This window comes from Dendrobates tinctorius, unplaced genomic scaffold (genome assembly GCF_039654945.1).
Source record: "Dendrobates tinctorius isolate UK_male_01 unplaced genomic scaffold, ASM3965494v1 ptg000031l, whole genome shotgun sequence".
NCBI lineage: Eukaryota > Metazoa > Chordata > Amphibia > Anura > Dendrobatidae > Dendrobates > Dendrobates tinctorius.
In genome coordinates, this window is record NW_027361699.1 from 6,848,340 (window position 1) to 6,868,859 (window position 20,520).

General features: G+C 42.5%; 1 protein-coding gene across 4 annotated transcripts in view; it reads left to right on the forward strand.

Annotated features, from left to right (window-relative positions):
* FREM1 (FRAS1 related extracellular matrix 1) overlaps positions 1 to 20,520 on the forward strand; it is a 375,258-nt gene that overhangs the window by 140,912 nt on the left and 213,826 nt on the right. For all 4 annotated transcript variants that reach the window (XR_012231567.1, XM_073572162.1, XM_073572160.1 and 1 more), the window contains exons 4-8: positions 88 to 389; positions 4,169 to 4,368; positions 7,976 to 8,299; positions 9,784 to 9,892; positions 11,026 to 11,157. Coding sequence is in view for 3 of the 4 variants with exons in the window: in XM_073572162.1 (XP_073428263.1) it covers positions 88 to 389; positions 4,169 to 4,368; positions 7,976 to 8,299; positions 9,784 to 9,892; positions 11,026 to 11,157 (1,067 nt within the window). In the remaining variant the exon portion in view is untranslated. The remainder of the gene's footprint in view (positions 1 to 87; positions 390 to 4,168; positions 4,369 to 7,975; positions 8,300 to 9,783; positions 9,893 to 11,025; positions 11,158 to 20,520) is intronic.

A 20,520-nucleotide genomic window follows, 5' to 3' on the forward strand; every position in this document is an offset into this window, starting at 1 on the left:
TCTGGTCCTATGGTCCCCCTGGGTCCATGTACTGGCCCAACCTGTATACATCAAAGGCTGATACATGTGTCATTGCTATGTCCACAGGTTTACAGAAAATCACACATTCACAGAGAACTTCATATTGAGGATCAAGTTAGTGGAACCAGACTGCAATATTATAAAGCTGGGCCCTAAGAAATTAGAAGTCACAGAATTCTATGGGCTATCAAATGCAATTGACAAGAACACACTGAACTTTGACTTTGAAAATCGGTTGAATCTGGAGTGTACTGTCCGTGTGGCTTTTTTGGTATCTCAATTGCCAGCCAATGGTCAACTTGTCACTGGAGATCCTGTCAAAGAGCAGCCACGTGGGGACCATCCCCACAGCTACTTCACTGGATCCAGTAAGTTTTGCTTATAATTATTAGCACATAATAGAGATGACTTGTATTTTTCATATAGCTACATTCAGAGATGTATAGAGGATGTTTCTACTCATAACATTTTACAATACAGTAAATATCAAATACTAAAATAGTTCATGTACAGACATCTCATCTTCAAATAAATGGTATGACATCCATGATAATCCCAGCAGCTAGCCAACTGCGCCTTCTCGACTCTAGTCACTTTTGTGACGAATAGTTAAAGAATCGTGAGGAAGCAACATGTTGCTTCTGGTAACAAGTCGCTATAAGACTTTTGTGATCCAATTACTTTGTTGGCCAGTAACAAGTACCATTAAAGTGGTATTCCCAAGTTGTCTCTTGAGCAGGTCATTGTCTCCTTAAACTTTTTTAATGCCTTTTTTGTGGTGCAAAGAAAGATAATAAAGGATTTGAACAAGTACAGTGCTCAGCGAGAGCTGTGACTAGAAGACCTTCATTGGTAGAAGCCGATGCTGGAGGCTGGGAGTTTGCAAGATTTATAACAACAGTTTGTGAAGAGCTAAGAGAGGTAGGATGGAAGTGAGCAGATAACCGCTGTATAGAACTCAATGGGTTGAAGAGAGGTGTCTGGGAAATTAGAAGTTAACCTGTCTTCTGGAGTGTAACTACTGCGTACACTGGGCAAGGTCTGGGCAGGCACTAGATGGGCAGGCACTACATGGAAACAAGCTTTATGTAAGATAAAAGTCGTCATTGCAGGAGAATGAAAGCTGAAAAAAAAGCCAAAAGGTAAATTGAAAACATGGTTATGTTCATGCTTCCTAACTAACTAAAGCAGTTTGGTAACTTGAAACTAATAAAGATCATCCAACTTTGCAGTATGCTGTAAACCCATATCCAGAGCACTTAAAACCTCATCTGTAGGTTAATTAAAATTATGCATGAATGCAGCAACAAATAGAAGATATAAAAGTGTCAGTTGATTTACATTTCAAAGACCTGTATTCCCATATACAGTGGGGCAAAAAAGTATTTAGTCAGTCAGCAATAGTGCAAGTTCCACCACTTAAAAAGATGAGAGGCGTCTGTAATTTACATCATAGGTAGACCTCAACTATGGGAGACAAACTGAGAAAAAAAAATCCAGAAAATCACATTGTCTGTTTTTTTTTCATTTTATTTGCATATTATGGTGGAAAATAAGTATTTGGTCAGAAACAAGCAATCAAGATTTCTGGCTCTCACAGACCTGTAACTTCTTCTTTAAGAGTCTCCTCTTTCCTCCACTCATTACCTGTAGTAATGGCACCTGTTTAAACTTGTTATCAGTATAAAAAGACACCTGTGCACACCCTCAAACAGTCTGACTCCAAACTCCACTATGGTGAAGACCAAAGAGCTGTCAAAGGACACCAGAAACAAAATTGTAGCCCTGCACCAGGCTGGGAAGACTGAATCTGCAATAGCCAACCAGCTTGGAGTGAAGAAATCAACTGTGTGAGCAATAATTAGAAAATGGAAGACATACAAGACCACTGATAATCTCCCTCGATCTGGTGCTCCACGCAAAATCCCACCCCGTGGGGTCAGAATGATCACAAGAACGGTGAGCAAAAATCCCAGAACCACGCGGGGGGACCTAGTGAATGAACTGCAGAGAGCTGGGACCAATGTATGCAAATAAATATGCAAATAAAATGAAAAAAAACAGACAATGTGATTTTCTGGATTTTTTTTCTCAGTTTGTCTCCCATAGTTGAGGTCTACCTAATGTAAATTACAGACGCCTCTCATCTTTTTAAGTGGTGGAACTTGCACTATTGCTGACTGACTAAATACTTTTTTGCCCCACTGTATGCAGTTGATGGTTGGGGAGATTCATCTTACTTGTCATGGCTCGGTCTGGGGATTCAGTCTGGTGGCCTTGCTATGAATGTGTACACACACACACATGGAACACCTCACCTACACCCAACTGGTCACTGTACAGACTAGAAAGGCTCTAGATGCACAACTAAAAACACCACTTCTCACCTAACGCCTTAAAAGGCTATTAAGGATTTCTCGTACCTCCTGAGGAACCACACTACAAACAAGGAGAAATGAAAGTGTAAAGTAAAATACGGGTAAAAAACTAAAACATATTCGTATAGGTTAAAGATAGAAAGCTAAGGAGAACCAAAAACAAAAGGAACAAGTATAACCTCCCAGAAATCTAACAGACATTAAGAGAAATGGTGTTGGGAGGGAAAGCAAACAGACTCACTGTAAGAACACAACTGGAGTTTACTAAGCAAAGTAAACCCCTTAGCTGAAGGATTGGGACTCCTGAACAAATATCCACCAAAAGTTATAGCCAGCAAGGAAGTGCGGTGAAGGGTGAACAAATAAAACCCCACCTAGAATATGACAGGAAAAAACAAAATGGGAAAATGAGAAACACCTGGAGAGGAGCAAACCATGAAAGGAAAACAAAGACAATAGGCATCAACATTTGGACAAGGAAGAAAGGGCAATAGCTCAGCAGACAGAGGAACCAACCATGCAGCAACAGGTCACCGGATTAAATCTTCAAACCAAACCGAGCCATGACAGACCAGTTGCTTCATGGTCAATTCTTCTGTCTGCTGGACTATTGCCCTTTTCTTCCCTGTCCAAGTGTTGATTGTTCCTATTGTCTTTATTCTATCTTCTTGGTTTACTCCTCTCCTGGTGTTTTCCATCTTCCCATTTTGGTGTGCCCTATTACAATTCTGGGTTGGGCTTTATATATTGTGGGAAAGATAGCGTCCAGCTCACCCACATACAGTATTTGAAGATCTGGAGCAAAGAAAGGGTCTGTGTCTTAGACATGAATGATTGCAAAGAAAGAAAAATCCAGCTAGACGAAAATCCAAAAACTCATCTTTATTGTGTGGATAGAAAACACTCCAGTCAATGAATTAAAATGTCATGGCAGTAGATGAGTGTTTGTTTGCCTACCCTCCCAGCATCTTTACCTTTGTCCAGTTAGAGTTCTGGAAAGTTATTCTTGCGTCATTAATTTTTGGTTCTCCTTAGTTTTTCATCTCTCCCCTTTATGTTTTAAGTTTTCTCACCCTAGGTCTAAGAGTCCAGCTGCTCATTTTCCTCTCCCCTTCTTAGCAGTGTGTAGCGACCTCCCCTCAGGTTCCTGAGGAGGTATGAGAAACCCTTCAACTGCCTTTTAGGAAGTCAGGTCCGAGGTGGTGATTTTAGTTGTGCGCCTACTGATTATCTAGTCTGTACAGGGATCATTTGGGTGTGGGTGTGGCTTCTCTCTGTAATAAGTCTTCCTTATTCCTGTTACCTATGTGTGAGTGTGTCACATTCATAATATTACTGACATATTCCCTTTAAGTCCCCAGTATATTTATATTTTCTGCATATTTGCATTGCAGATTTTACCCACTTAATGAGCCAAATCAAGATATACAGTACATACAGATGCTGTGATTAATTTGTTCCACATTTGTAGCAAAAATTCAACTCTATGTACATGTAGCCTTGATAGAAAACATAAAATAATGTAGAATTTCTTGAGCCTGAAAGCACTGTAAGCCAAAATAATCAGTGTCATTATCCAAAAAAACATATTTTATAAACTTTATTTATCACTCTGAGGATCCAGAATACTTGAAAATACATAAATTATAATGCCCAGTTACAGCTGGATTAAAGGAATTAGACTTTAATGATGCAATACATCTAACCCTAGTGATGAGTAATTAATTCACATTGAAAATAAAATGTATCAATTTTTTTTGCTTTTCCAGACCATAAGTTAAGTCCTCTATGTAAAAGTGGAGGTTGCATTTCAGGGCTGAAAAAGTTGCAGACCACCTTAAAAACCAGCTGTGAGGAATTTCTTGTCATGGGAGTGAGGTATCAGCATTTAGACCCCCCATCTCCTAATATTGACTACATCAGTATCAGACTGGATCTCACAGACACACGGAGTAAAGCTTTGTACAAGGTACCATTCTTAACAATTAATGTTTCATTTATACTTGACATCTGATTAGTGTGTTTATAATGTAATTAATTTGTCATGGCCCAACTAGATGCTTTGCTTTGGTGGAGATGGTAAGACATGCCCAGAAAGAGTTGTCTGCCTAGGGATGGGCCAGCGCTAACTGTGCCTAGGTCTTGGAGGGTAGATACAGGTTGGAGGGTAGAAGACTGAATATTTGCCTCAGGGTAAGGAAAGCCTAGCTCTGACTTTGGGCCCAACATTCATGGTTAAATCACTTTTGTTAACAAATGCATTTAGCCTTTTTGATGGCCTTGTGAGACACGTGTCAAATGGGTTGAACGCTAATTTCTAGCACACACGCAGTTGTTATATTATCCAATTTAATGATTAATTGTGAAAGAAAATTATTATATTTTCAGTGGCAGAAATGTCAAATATTCACAGTATTATTTCCAGAGGTATTTCAAACTGTCGTTATTCTAGACCAGAGGAGGAGATTTTGAAGGTCCATTCCAAGTACTTAAAAACAATGCATATCCTTTTAAGTAGTTATTGCCCCCATGCCATATAAGTACCAAACATTATGAGCTTTCGTGCAGCTGAGCTTTTTTATGGTCCTCTTGTGGATCAGGCAGAGCTTAACGGGGTTGCCAATGAAAACAAGTTATCACCTATCGTTGTGATGCATGATAACTTGTTGATCAATGCAGGTTTGGCCTTCGGGACCTGCACTAATGGGCAGAATAGAAAATGCTCGGCCTGTGCTCTATTAATTTCCTATGGGGCTGCGGGGCATTGGTCTTGGCACCATAGACATTGAGTGAAACGCAGACTTGCTGGTCCTTTTTGTAATGGCAATAAAAGTTGCCTGTTGAGAATAAAAATTCTGAAATTTGCCGATTGGTGTGGATCAGGAAGGCGTTACCTATCCCATGGATTTGTGACAATTTGCTTTAGCCGGACAACTCCATTAACTCAAAGAAAAGAACCTGTAACATCAGACACTACAGTATGTTACATTTCGCTTACCGTATTGTATATTACAGCTCAGTATATTGTAAAGCACCAACTTCTGAGACATTGAACATGGAGGAAGATATGTAGCGGTATGGTACGCCAGCTACTGGTGACTGAATTATGGGATATTGAAGAATAGATGCGCCATTGCCGTGGATTCATAATGGCCAGGCTTCTTTTGTTTGTTTGTTTTCTTACTTTTCCGCACACAGCTGTACATCTGTCACTGACGTTATTTATCCAGATGGCGCTTTGTTAAATATTTGCTAGAGCACAAAGTAAATATGTGTATTCAGAAAGTAATGGGGAATATCCTCAATCATTTGAACTGCATAACATAAATCTACTTAATTTTGGAAGAAAAGTCCTGATTGAAAACTTCTGATAAGTCATCGCTGGGTCAGGTCTAGGAGCATCTCGCGACTTTCTATCTAGTGTTTGTGATGGAGAACTAGAGGTTTCCTTCTGTAAAACATCGATTCTTTCAGAATTCTTGCAAATCAAAACATAAGGGAATTGTCTATCTCGTGCTTTTGTTTCTAATTAGGTTACCTGTACGATGATTTATTTATTACCAATTCCTTGTATAGTGCCAACATATGATGCAGCACTGTACAGAGATTGTCACTATCCAGTGAGCCACCATGATGTCGGCACAGCAAGTTCAGCTGGAATTAAAATGCCTAAGTTTCAATTCCTCAGAACTGTAGTGGCCACAAATATGCACTGTGTGAACCAAGCCTGATAACAAAGGCAGGGCGTGAAAAATGTTTGCCAGGTTCACACTATCCATACATAGGTACAATAATGAATTATTATTATTATTATTGAAAACGTACAATCATAAGTGAGAGACCCCTCGTGAAACAAAATGAAAGTTAAAGGGAATATGTTACCCCGCCCGGGATGTATATGAACTATTAATATGGGCATACAGGTAATAGAAATGTTACACTAGTCCTACCTGTATGCCTCATATTAGCGGTCTTGTTGTTGAGAAATGTTATATTCTGTCTTTATGGTAATGATTTTTTCAGGCTTCGGGGCGTGTTGTGCTGTAAAAAAATCACTGCCTCCTGTCTTCATTATAATACTATACCCTGCCATCAGCGTCAGTTATGGCCCCGGAGTCCTGCACCCTGCACTCTGCATAGGTGCTGGCGATTCACTGTGACCTCTGGTGTGCGCCTATAAGGTGCCCATGGTTCCTAGCGATGACTGGGCACGCAGGAAGTGGGTGAGCATATTTTTGGCGTGCCCATCAGAGGTCACAGTGACTCGCCATCGCCTTCGCAGAAGATCCCTGAAAGCAGTGCCCACGGAAGGGAGGATGAAGTATGTATTTCTGAGGGAGTGCAGGGTGCAGGCGCAGGATCTGGGGCCATAACTGACGCTGATGGGAGGGGGTAAGTATTGCAATGAAGACAGGTGGCAGGGATTTCTTCCAGGCACCGCACTCCCCTGAGCCTCCAAGAAATCATTAGTATAAAGACAGAATATAACATTTATCAGCAACAAGACCATTAATATGAGGCATACAGGTAGGACTAGTGTAACATTTCTATTACCTGAATGAAAATAACATCAGATATTTAGTTAACATAATTTTGATTAAAAAATTGCAAAGGCCATACCACCACGTCATGGTGACCCTAATCGGAATGGTCCTAACCTCTGTTACTAAAACCTTACCATTTGTCAAGTGACATGCAAGTGGATAAGAGCTGAGAAGGACTGAACCCGGCTAGTAGACACGCCGCCATGGGGAGACTGCAATGACTGCAAGCAGAGTGAAACAGAAAAACTAAGGAAATGAACTGGAATATAAATTGGTGTGCATGCAGCTTGTGAACGTACAACTGCAATCTAGCAGCAGTGTCCAACCTTGCGCACTGCTTTCCAGCTCTTTTCTGATGATACCAAGGCAAAGTTGCCTTTGCTTACAGCATCGGAGAGCACACAGTTCAGGCCAGCAGTATGTCAATACTGCCAGCATGAACTGTCAATAAAGCAGGAGCATATTGTCCCCTGGTAAGAAGGAAGCCTCGGGACAGTATTATCCTGATGAAGATTAAACAATTCCTTTAAGGATGCAGCAACTTTGCTTTTTTCATCACTTTCGTCTGCAAGCAATAGCTTTTTTCAGTTTGCATTGTCACAAGGGTTTGTTTCTTGTGGGATTAGTTGTATTTTGTATTGTCAAAATTTTAGGGAATTTATTATTGAGTATTGAGTCAATTTTATTAATCCTGGAGGATGCAGAAAAAGAAAAAATCTGCAATTTTGTCTGATATTTTTATTAGTTTTTATGACTTGAGGTATAAATAACATTAACTTTATTTTGCAGTTCATTACAATAATGATGATACCAAATTTATATAGTTTTATGCTTTAGTAGGAGAGATACAAATGAATAGAAGAGAGTTTGCAGTGTCATTCATGGCCATTGCCCAATTTACAGACCTGAGCCACTTTTGATGTGCCGTAAAAGCCATGAAAACTCTTTAAATGATGTATGCTTATAGGCTTATAGATATTAATATTTTACATTCTACCATTTTTAGATAACCAAAATGAATCTGTTTTTCAGTCTGAACATGCTTGGGTTCCTGTTCACATTCGAGATGCTGTACCCAATCAAATCCCCAAAGCGGCATTCATGTCAATGTTTATTTTAGAAGTGGATCAATTCATCCTCACTCCCTTTACCACTGCGGCACTTGATGCAGAGGACAGTGAAACAAGCAAGCCTCTACTAGTCTTCAACATTACGGAACCTCCTCGTGACGGATTCATTACCCACCTTAATGATCACACCAAGCCTATTACATCCTTCACATGGAAAGACCTTAATGACATGCTCATAGCATATCAACCACCAAACAGTAGCCATGTTGAAAGAAGAAATCTAGAGGTACAAACTTATACATCACTGTCGATTATGGACATTGATTAAACAAAATTAGACTATTAATTCATATGAGGCAATATTTATAAGCAACATTAGGCACATTCTTTCTTGACATCTATTTTCTTACCGAATTCTCCAAGTATCATACACATCTGACAAATAGGAGTGTGAGGGGTTGTGGGTGATGGTGACCTCTTTTATATATAATATAGGATGTAGTAGCCCGTAGTAGTAGCAGGCTGGCTTAGGGATGGTGGAAAGATGCTGGTGAACACAGGTGTAAGTTCAACAATTTTACTCCTAAGGAGGCAACACGCTTGATGGTCGCACAGTCTAACATGAGAAAACGAGCTTGGCATTTTCAACAATCTGAAGAGCAGGGGCATACGGTCGTAGGAGACGCCACTGCGACCGAGGCAGGGGCCAGGCAGGCATATCTCCCAATCGTCCCAATTCTCGTGGGACAGTCTCATTTTTGACCCCCCACCCTCGTCCCATACTGCACTGAGCCGCCACGCCCCCCCATGCACCCCATCCTCGCCCTCCCATAGAGACCCACCGCACTGACAGCAGCCCGTCGCTAGGCTGGTTTCTCCAATGTGTGCACAGGACCTGTGATGAGGTCACAGGAGGGGAGGAGCCAGGGGTCACATGATTAGGAGCTTCGGTGTCTGCAGGACTCTGCTGTGCTGATTGTCATGGTGCTGGATGAGGTAAAGTTTCTGTGTTGGGTCAGTAGGGGTTTACAGTGTGGATGTAGCGGAGCCATGTGTGTACGAGGTGTGCGGAGTGGAGCTGTTTGTGTACGAGGTGTGCGGAGCGGAGCTGTGTGTGTACGAGGTGTACAGAGCAGAGCCGTGTGTGTACGAGGTGTACGGAGCAGAGGCATGTGTGTACGAGGTGTACGGAGCTGAGCCACGCATTTACGAGGTGTATGGAGCAGAGCCACGTGTGTACGAGGTGTATGGAGCGGAGCCGTGCGTGTACGAGGTGTTAGGAGCGGAGATGTGCATGAATTTTGGCATGGGGGGCCCCATTTGAAAGTTCGCACCGGGGCCCATAACTTTGTAGTTACACCACTGCTGAAGAGTCAACGTGTTGACTAGAATAAAGGTAGATAATTGGCATTTGCATCAGCAGGTTTACATTTAGGACACTTTCCTGACACTTGTGACAATCTACTAACAATCTCTTTCGCAACATTAGCTACTCTTACAGTACCTCACCCCTTTCTTGGATTTCCTTTGTGCAGACACCAAGTAAAGCAGAATTAGGCATACTGAATCTGGCTGGCAGCAAATCATAGAAAATGAAGCCATTGTCAATGTCATGCTTTAGATTTACAATGTTACATCTATTCAGTTATATCCAATTCTGATTCGGATGAGGATACAATTATGCACCTGGACACAAGTGGTTTTCTCTACTAAAATCTGCTTTAAAAATAATGTAAGGATTCAGAATGCAGATTATTTCTCGCTTTTCAGGTAGAATTAGAAGTTCATGATTTCTTCTTTGAAAGAAGCTCCCCAATCACAGTTCACATATCTATAAGAACAGCTGACACAAATGCCCCCCGGGTGTCCTGGAATATGGGTAAGTTTTGGCTTTCATTTAATTGTAAATCAAATAAATAGCCAACAAACCACAATCACCCAGGGTCACCATTATGGAAATTGCATCCATATCGTAAAAATGCTGCAAAAGCTAAAGTACTAAAAAGCATACCAAGCAAAGAAAGATGTTGTCACAATCCAATTTTGGATCTGTCAGATTCTGGATTCTCTGATATAAACTTTTTTCCTTTCAGGCCATCGGAGGTTAATATCAGTTTTTGCCCCCGGTGGCCGCTGGTGTTACTACATGTTTAGTCTGCTAGTGTAGACCACTCCCGCCTTCCTATATAAGGTCACCTGGTACACCAGCTGACTGTTGGTAATAGCAGGTCCTGTGCAAACCAACCTTTGAGAAGAGAGGAGCTATCTGGAGCAGTGTTTTTTGCAGCCTATCTGGAGCAGTGGTGTTTCTGCTAAAAGCTGAGTTAGGGTGCCTGACTCTGCTGCCTCAGAGCATTGGCAGCAGAGAAAGCTAAGTTGTTTGTTTTCCCCTGTCCGTTATTTTACCTTGTGTTGTATTAGTGCAGCGGTGGGACCAGTGTCCGCAGTTACGAATTCCCTACTGAGGGATAGGTGCAGGGTGAGTGAGGGCTGAGGTATCCTAGTCGGCGACAGGTTGAAAGAACGTGAAGGGAACGTTGAAGGGAACGTGAGGAGACTTCAGGGCTCTTCCTTAGGGGAGTGCAGGAGGTGTCCACTTCCCCGTTCCATATTGAAGGGCCCACCATTGTAATTGTGTCCCCGGTGTCCCCTTGTCTGTCTTGGTTGTTTTAGTTACTGACTGATCTTCGGGTCATGTCACACAGGGCCAAGTCACATCGTGACAGATGCAGATGATAAATTCAGCTGTTTGAAATGACTTGTCCTATTTGTGGTGGGAACTGTTAGTAGCGCCAATCACACAGGCACAGATTAGACAAAATTTAATTCAAAAGTGGTATTGTGGGATCTAATTTTCACATCAAATGGGATGGGATTTATAAATGTTAGTACGTAAATCAATATAGAATAATTCTTGGAAGAATAATTATAAGTAACATTTCTATTTTACCCTGTTAGAAAACTATTACTGCACAAATAAACTATGAACCTGGCTTTTCTATGTCCCCCTAGGTCTCGATCTCTTGGAAGGTCAGTCTCGAGCAATCACATGGGAGCAATTTCAAATAGTAGATAACGATAACATCAATGCAGTTCGCCTAGTGATTGTGGATGGCTTGCAGCACGGGCGGATTACTCTAAGAGGTAAAATGAAAACTAATTATTGTTGCTTGTAAATGATGTTTTCCCTATAAAATTTGCAATGATAATCGGGAAAAAAACATGCAATAGATGTTATCACATGTGCAGTAAATGTATATAACGGTATACCAGTCGCCTATGAAAACTAGTTAAATTTTGGCTTTATGAGCCTAAGTAACCAAAATTGAATTACCCATGTACTGTTACGTGCTGATGTCTCATACTGAAGAGGTTATCCTTGCTTCATAAAAATAATAATAATGTTTCTCTACATGACTTAATTTATTATATATCTACCTTCTAATCCCCTGCCACTAGAGATGAATGGATCTTTTTAAATCTAAATTTGCTGGGTTTGCCAAATTTTCCCAAATTTTTGCTTTGAATAAATTTCCTGTGAATCGCAATACTGAAAAGCCATGAGAGAAAAAAGCGGAGGGTTTTAAGATTGCCCTCCTTGATTGCTGTGTTTAGAGTAAAGGGAATACTGTATTTATAGGGCTGTTACCATAGTAAATCACAGATTAAGAAATTCACAAAATTCACAGTCATACTGAGTGACTACACAACTACAGCGATTCTCTGCATATCACTTGAATCCAAGGCGGACACAGACAAGAAAATTATATATGAGCGTTTTCCAGTCCTATAGCTCATCATAATGCAAAGTTCCACCTACTTTGAAGGTAGAAATAGACCCCCTTACCTCTTGGACCCTTATGTGGCTGCACAGGTTGCATCAATGATATGTCTGACACTGCTTGAATCTTCAGCTTAGTATTCATAGACTCAGGTTATCACTTCCACTGTGACCTTCTATCTACAATGTACAAACTGGCTGGAGCCCATCCTTTATGCTGGCTGTGGGAGCCCTCTTGATAGGCAGCGCTGCAACACACTACAATGCACACCTGTAGCACATTAGCATAATGTAGGAAAAGAGACCCTGAATCCAATAATATATCACTTAGTTTACTGAGTACAGCAGTTGTGACACAATCAGAGGTTTAGATGTAGCATGAAGAAGAGCTGAGAAAGCTAATCCCGCCCACAACACAACTTTTATGTACATAGGCTATAGACAGTGAGCTGCTTATCAGAGGATGGGGTATGGTTGGATCAGGGCTCATGCAAGCACCAGTCCTGGCAGTGATAATCTCCTGGTAATAAAACCTTAATGGTATGGAAACAACAGCACACAGCCTAAGTACTTCATGGTGTCCTCAGATTACATAGCAAAAGTCTACTGACAGATTGCCTTTAAAGATTAGAATGCATAGCTATGCAAAACCAAAATGTAATTAGCCCGCTCGCTGATGCTTCAACAGTGCGTGGAATAGCACCAGGCATTTTATTTTTTGTTCCTCTTGAATTGATTCACAAAATGGTCAAATTTCCAGGGATCTGTAAACTTCAGAAAATTCAACACAAAGTTGATCTTCAGTGGATCGATCTTCTTATCTCTACCTGTCACTCCTGTGCCACTAAACACATCTCTGCTGGTCTCTCTTTATGTTGTGCTTGCCCAACAAGTATGTAATCACTCTGATTACTACGGAAGTGATCTATGCAAAGGTTCCCATATACATTAGATTAAAAGTCGGTCAAATCCGCTGATATCAGCAGGATTGGTCAACAGTCTAATGTGTATTGGAGCCTAATGTGTTAAGAGAGATTAAGAATTTGCATGTATGTATTAATTTTCCCACCTGACCCTTTTAACAGCTTTCTCCACTCTCACCTTTGAAACAATATGAATACTTGGCTAAGCTGAACTTTATGTGCATGGGAAAGTTGGAATAGATAACTGATGGCTGAATGAGTTCTCGGTCAGCCGCTATCACATGGCCAGCTTCAGTATATAACTGCTGGCACCAGTGAATGGCTGGGGTGTAACAAGCTGTTATTGCATATTAGCACTAGAGATGAGCGAATCTTCCAACGTTCGGTTTGCAGAACCTCTCGATGTTATCTGAATAGTTAGACAAACGCACCCAAACCCCATTAAATTCAATTGCAAGCCAAACCAAATATATACACAACACCTTAAGGGGTGACAAAAATACTTCCCAAACAGCTAAAATTAGGGATAGACACTATGAAAAGTGGCATCAATTGACCCACAGTAGAAATTTGCTAGTGGCACAGCAGCAGTCAGCTGTGGGCCATGCATGAAGTATCAGGGTCTTGGCAAGCATTTAGAGTTTTGAACTGAAGTTTGAATTAAGACCTGGTAGTTAAGGGAGCCCTGATACCTCATGCAACAGCTCCATTTTTTCCAGCCACACTCAGATGGCACAAACATCAGTTTCATAGATTACAATTGGTAGAAAAATGTAAGGAAAGAAACACAGGTAGTTGACCCACAGTAGAACATTTTATAATGGCAGAGAAGAAGTCAGCCATGGGCCATGCATGAGGTATCAGGGTCTGGGCAAGCATTTAGAGCTTTGAATTGAAGTTTCAATTAATACCTCATGCAACAACTTTTTTTCCCAGCCACACTGAGATGGCACAAACATCAGTTTCATGGTGTACTATTGGTATAAAAATGTAAGAATAGTAACACAGGTAGTTGAGTGAAAGTAATTGCAAGCCTGCCTGTCTGGGAACTCTACTTCTACATGCAACAAACATGAAGGAGACCCAACTTGAATTATCCTCATTTCAAAATAATCATTGTCACACACCACTTAAGTGGCATCAATTTCCACAAAGTAGAAGCAGTATAATAGGCCTCTGACACACCTTTCACTACAGGCAACCAACCAGATGGAAACCCAACTTGGAGTCTCCACATTTCAAAAAATTGTTTGTAGCATCAACAGTAGCAACTGCGGGTACAGAAGTCACGACAAAGGTGTCTTCTCAGACTGCAATAACGCGAGATCAATGCATGACACTAAAAATGACATTCTCGCCTTGTCTGCCCAGTCTGCGACTGGGGTTCAAAAGTCTTTAGAGATCTATGATTTGTTCATTGTGATGAAAGTTAGGCGGTCTACGCTTTCAGGGGACAGCCGGATGCGCTTATCTGTCAGGACACCGCCAGCAGCATTGAACACACATTCTGAAAGAATGCTGACTGCCAGTCATGACAAAACCTCCAAGGCATGACAGGCAAGCTCAGGATACTCTTCTATTTTTGAAGACCAAAATGCAAAAGGGTCCAAGTTCCCCCTGATGGCACTGATATTGAGCTTGAGAAACTCTTGCACTGTCCTCTTCAGTCATTCACAACGAGTCAGTTTTGTACTCTGTATTGCTGGTGCTTGGGCTGGTCTGAAAAATGTGAGAAATGACTCACAGTAATTACTTATGTTCCTTACATTGCTGCTGCTAATGTTTTTGCGATGATACCTTGACGTTCCCGGGGTTGGAAGTTTAAAACTGCAATGCACACTGTGTGCCTCACTGCTACCTTGGGGAAAACCACTCTTAAGATTCTCTACAAGCTTGTTTCGATGCTCCAGCATGCACGCATCCCTTTCCAGGGGGGAAGCATCTGGAAAAATGTACTCGTACTGTGGGCCTAACAGAGTGGCAAACCAGTAGTCAGCACTATTTCTAACCCTAAGAATAAGGACATCATGTTGAAGATAGTGCAGCAAGAAGGTGCTCAAATGTTGGGCGCTTCCATGAGGTCAAAGTCCATGGTGTGTTGGTGGTGAGGCAACACTCAAGATTGCTTCCTCCATTTCCTCCCGCCAACCATGGGCAACAGAGAGGGAATCATTATCCTCTGACAGTTGCGCGTCCATCACCTCATCCTCCATATCCTCCTCAATTTGTTCCTCGGCTCCTTCACCTTCACTCACAGTTTGTCTGGTACCATGAGCCCCCATTGATAGCTGTAATCCACCCTAACTTGGCACCCGCCTGTGCGATTACAGTCTGAAACTTATTGTTATCCATTCACCATCCTTCTGTGCTTTAATCTCTTCCTCTGGAACCACCACCTCTTCACGCAGACTATTCAAAGTGTGCTTCAGCATATAGATGACTGGAATAGTGATGCTGATGATGGCATCGTCAACACTAACCATAACCATCTTAGTAGCCATTTAAAAACTGTGCAGAAGGGTGCAGAGATCTTTATCTGTGCCCACTCCGCAAGCATGATTTATACCATGTCTGTACTTCGTTGTCCCAGGCTATGCAAAAGGACATACTGCACAGGGCTCATTGCTGCTGCTACAGTTGCTGCAACATGTGTATAGTAGAATTCCACTATGTCGGAACATTGCAAATCAAACAATTAACCGGTAGGATGAAAGACCTCTGTAGCTATGCTATTCGATGACCTGCGGGGTGGGATCATCGGAAATGAGCACACAAAAACCATGCTTTGTGCAGCAGTGCATCCAGGCAGGGATAGTGGTGGAGAAATTGCTGTACTACCAAGTTGAGGATGTAAGCCATGCAAGACGCATGTGTGAGGTTGCCCTGGTGTAGGGCTGCCACCAGGTTTGCACCGTCATCGCACACAGCCTTCCCTGGCTCCAGCTTCAGAGGAGACAGCCATTGTTCTAACTTGGCCTGGATAGCTGTCCACAACTCTTGAGCTTCAATCTCCAAGGCCATACTAATTTAAACACTGCCTCATTGCGGTAAGCCCTGGCTGCGCAGTATGGAGGTGGGGGGATTTTCTCTGCAATGTTGGAACACGTGTCTCATTAAGTGAGAAGTGTTAAATACAGAGGATTGTCCCACAAGCTTTGGGGATTCCAAGCCTTGTGGAGCAGCCCCTTAATTGCCTGCCACCACCACAGTGACCCAATTCCAAGTCAGCGAGATGTAACGCCCCTGCCCATGTTTGCTCGTCCAGGTGCCAGTAGTGAAATGCACTCTGGCAGAAATATATTTTATCAGGGAGCGGATGATGTTGTCTGTGACATGCCGGTGTAGCGCAGACACAGCTTTCTTAGAGAAGTAATGGCGACTGGGCAACTGATGCTGGGGGACTACGATGACCATCATCTTTCGGAAACCGTCTGTATCCACCAGGTCGAAAGGCAGCATTTCCATTGCCAACAGATTGGAGATGGTGAAGTTCAACCTCTTAGCTTTAGCATTTGTAGGAGGAAAAATTGTTTTATGTGACCACAACGGTGCGACCAAGGGCTAGCTGCAGTGCTGAGAGAGGGTGGAGTAGGGAGAACAGGACAAACTGCTGGACTGTGAGTGAGATGCAGGCAAAGATGTTATGGTGAATTGAGAAAAATGTGTTGTGTTTATTGAAACAAAAACAGCAGGCATCTCCACTTACCTAACAGCTGACGGGCTCTCACTCCGACTGTAGGGGGTAAAGAAGTGGAGTTTCTATGACCGGAAACCTGAGTGAGAACACTTGGCACGGTGATGGACGAGGAAGAAGCAGAAGATGTGCTTCATGAGACGGCCATTGGTTGGCGAAGCTAGCTAGTACGTATTTTAGCACAGTGAGATTCCCAGACTAAGGCATGTTGATCGCACATGTGCCGGTTCATGCATGTACTGATTTTTTTTTTGCAAATTTAGCAGATAATGTGAGTTGGGCCATCCTTTTCGGTCTCAAAAAAGGCCCAGCCTAGACAACCCTTGTGAACTGCAGACTCGCGACTGGTGGTGGCCAAAGCCACAGTTGTGGCTGAGGATTCAGGACTTGTCGTGGTTGCATCTCTCTGTGTCTGTGTGGGAAGTCACAACGTGACCTCCTCGTATTCTTCCCCCTCCAATTCCTCTGCTGAGCTACTCAGCTGCATGCCTCTGGGTTCACACCAAGTAGGATCTACAACCTCATAGTCATCCTCTCTGTTCTCCCATTCCTCTCCCTGAGAGTCACCCTCCTCCTCTGCCTGCCCTGACACCACACTACAGTTAGCTTGCGCTTCTGGTATCCGAGTCTCACCAAGATCACATCCACCCCTGTCTGGTGATGAGGGTCTGGATTCTGCTTGGACCCTACTTCATCCAGCCCTGGATCCAACATCAAAAAATGTTGGGTATCGGTGCAAATCCTTTCCTCCTCTGGATTCTGTGAATCTTTGTAGCAGAACTCTGATGCCCATGGAATAAAATGTGTGAACAGATCTGCAGAATGGCCCATCTGTGGTTCCCCGTAATCAGTTGTGCATTTGCAAATATGTGACGTGGGGGGGAAACAAGGGTGACTGTGGTGCCACCTCTGAGGATTGTACTGTATGTGATGTTAAGGTGGAGGAAGAGGAGAAGAGGCCACTTTGTTGTGAGTTCATTCTCTGGTTCACCAGTTGTGAGTTCTCCTTCCAGACTCCCTCTGGTGGTAACAGGGGGTAGTGAGGCTGATTTGATCGGTGGAGATCTGCCACCTGAGAATGAGGATGACGATTGGACCTCAGGAGTCTCAGATTGGATTTAAGACAGCCGATGCCCTATTCAGTTGCTGGTGATTCCTTCTGGCTTGTCAGCTCTTGGTTTTCAGCTCTGTTCCAGTCATCTAAAGCTAAGTTTTTCTGCTAATGTTCACACTTGATTTTGATGGTCTATTCAGTTTTTTTGATGTGGTCAGCCAGCCCCGGCTGGGGGCTGTGCTGAATTTCCACTCTTATTTATCAGTTTTTTGCCAATTTGCTTTTTGTCCCTTACTAGTTTGGTCTCTTTTTGCTCTGTCTCAGAATATTTCAGAGTGCTGATATAGTGGGAGAAGTCTAGTGACTTCAGAGTTAATTTTGCTATCAGAAGTGTTGGACATTATTTTTGTAGGGTTTTTTGCAGGTTGCAGACAGTGTCTTTCCTTTCCTTTCCTCTCTAGTTAGTTTGGGCCCCATCGTTTGCTCAGCCTATTTTCCTGCCTGTGTTTGTGCCTTCATCTTGTTTCACCGTTAATACATGTGTGGGGGCTATCTATTCCTTTGGGGTCTGCTCTGGGGCAGTTAGTTTTTCCTTTTTCATGCTTCAGGCTTATTTAGTCCTCCGGCTGTGACGAAGCGTCTAGAAACATCATAGGTACGCTCCACGGCTGCTGCTAGTTGTGTGGTAGGATCAGGGATCTGCAATCTGCATAGTTACCAACCTCTCTGGTTTTCTGTGACTTAGCTTGTTTTGCTTTTTTTCTCCTCGATGACCCATTCATACAACCACTTGATGCAATGCTTACCATCCACTGGAGCACATGCTCGTTCTGAGCCATCTACAAGGCTTACCGTTGTGTGGCTGCCAAAGAAAGAGAGTGGAGTAGTCCATCCAGTAATAGATGTTGTCTGTTGTCTTTGAATAGGACAAGACAGTGTTTGTTCAGTTGAGCTTTCATTAACATTAATACCTCAAGGGCCTGTCACACTAAGCGATATCGCTAGCAATATCTCTATAACATCACTGGTTTTGTGACGTTATAGCGATATTGCTAGCGATATTGCTATGTCTGATACTTACCTCCGACCGGCTCCCCCGCTGGCTATCGCTGATCGCGCGAGAACGTCCTGGGCCTTTTCTCGTTGTCAGCTTCCTGCTGGGCTTCCTGTGGCGCCGACGAGCGACACGTGGACCCGGGTGGGAGGACGTCAGGATCGCCTCGCCTGACAGGTAAGTAGCGACCCCCGACCCCTGCTATGTCGCTGGTGAGATCTGCCTGTGTGGCAGCTCACTAGCGACCACTTAGCGATGCACCAGCGATCCTGACCACGTCATATCGCAGGTCGGGATCGCTGATGCATCGCTAAGTGTGACAGTACCTTTACCCGTACATGTCGAACACCAAGCCTATTCCAGTTTCCAACACAAACTCACTTTTTCCAACCCATGTTTTTTGTACCCTTCCCCTCTTGTACCCTGCTGTTTCTTTGGCCCACAGCTGTCTGTCACCTGTCACTAAATGAACAATCACTATTTATTTTCATAGATAGTGTGCCTGAACAACACTCTTACACCTAACAATTTTGATGAGCAAATGGAGCCTCCTGATTCCTCACTGCAACACAGTTTTAGCCCAAGCAATTTGGATAAGCAAATAGGGCCTCCTGGCTGAATCCCAATATTAGGCCTAACAATTTTTTAGAGGAAATGTGGCCTCCTGATACCTCACTGCAACACAATTTTATCACAAATGATTTGGATTAGCAAAAAGGGCCTCCTGGCTGAACCTCTATATTAGGCCTAATGACTTAAGAGGAAAGGTGGCTTACTGATTACTCACTGCAGCACAGTTTTTGCCCAAATGATTTCAATTAGCAAATGGGGCCTCCTGAGACTGCAACAGAGTTTTAACACAATCTAGTTAGATGGTGGAAGGTCGATTTCACCCAGGACAAGATCCTATCTAGCTAACTGACAAGTTCACTTTCAGCAGCCTTTCGGTGCTGGTACACTGAGAAAATGGCGGCAGAAGAACAAGATGTCTGCTTTTTATATGGACAGGGACATGTGTGCCAGAATAAACACACATTAAGTTATTACAGAACAAAAAAAAAAGAAAAAAAAATTACACTCCGACGCTTCTCTGACCTAGACACACTCCCTCATTAAAAAACTTTTCCCGGCTCATCATACAGCATCACTTTCCTAGACACGTTCAAAACATAAGTATTAGTGGTAACGCTATCATTTACCAATCTGTGACTGAATTTTGCAAACTTTGAGGAAAAATGCTTGGGAAAACTGAATGGGCTACGTTCGTTACGAATTTGAAATTGGCAAATGTTTTCAAGACAAGTTCGTTGATCTCTAGTTAGCACTAAGCAAAGTAAAAAGAAAGCAATACTTTTCTCTGTACTGAGGAGGTGCAAGTACCCAAACTTCTACAAATGGGTTTCTTGGTTTCAAGTTTATCTATTGCAAATAATGTTTGTTAATTAAAGCTTAAAATAGAACATATATAAAAGGTCCATTGGAAGATACACAGAGAGCCAAGCATATGCATCATCTTGCACAACGTCTTCAGTCATAGCCATCCCCTTATCGGAATGGTTTAAAGAACCAAAGCACCATTGCTAAGCCTTCTACTTACTTTAGAAGCATAGGACTGCAAGAGACAGCAGGTTGTCGTATCTTGGAGCACACCTGCCATTGCATTTTCAGTATTTCATAGTCTCTTACTCCATTCCAGAAAAGCAATTCACTTTTAAAACATCTAATATTTAAGTCTTGTAAGTCACATTATCTTCTAAATTCCACACGGAGAATATGACACTCTTACTGTCTTTTGAGCTGAACTACAGGACTGCACTACGTTCTAAGCCCCTTGATCACTGGAGAGGCTAGAAGTCACCTTATTTAATTTTGTTAAACCTCTAAATAGCAGACTTGTAAATCCACCTAGATGTCAGATTGAAGTTGATAGCCCGTAATCCTCAGACTATTAAATATTCAGAATAAATTGCATTTTCACAGGCCTGGAACAAATCGTTCAAC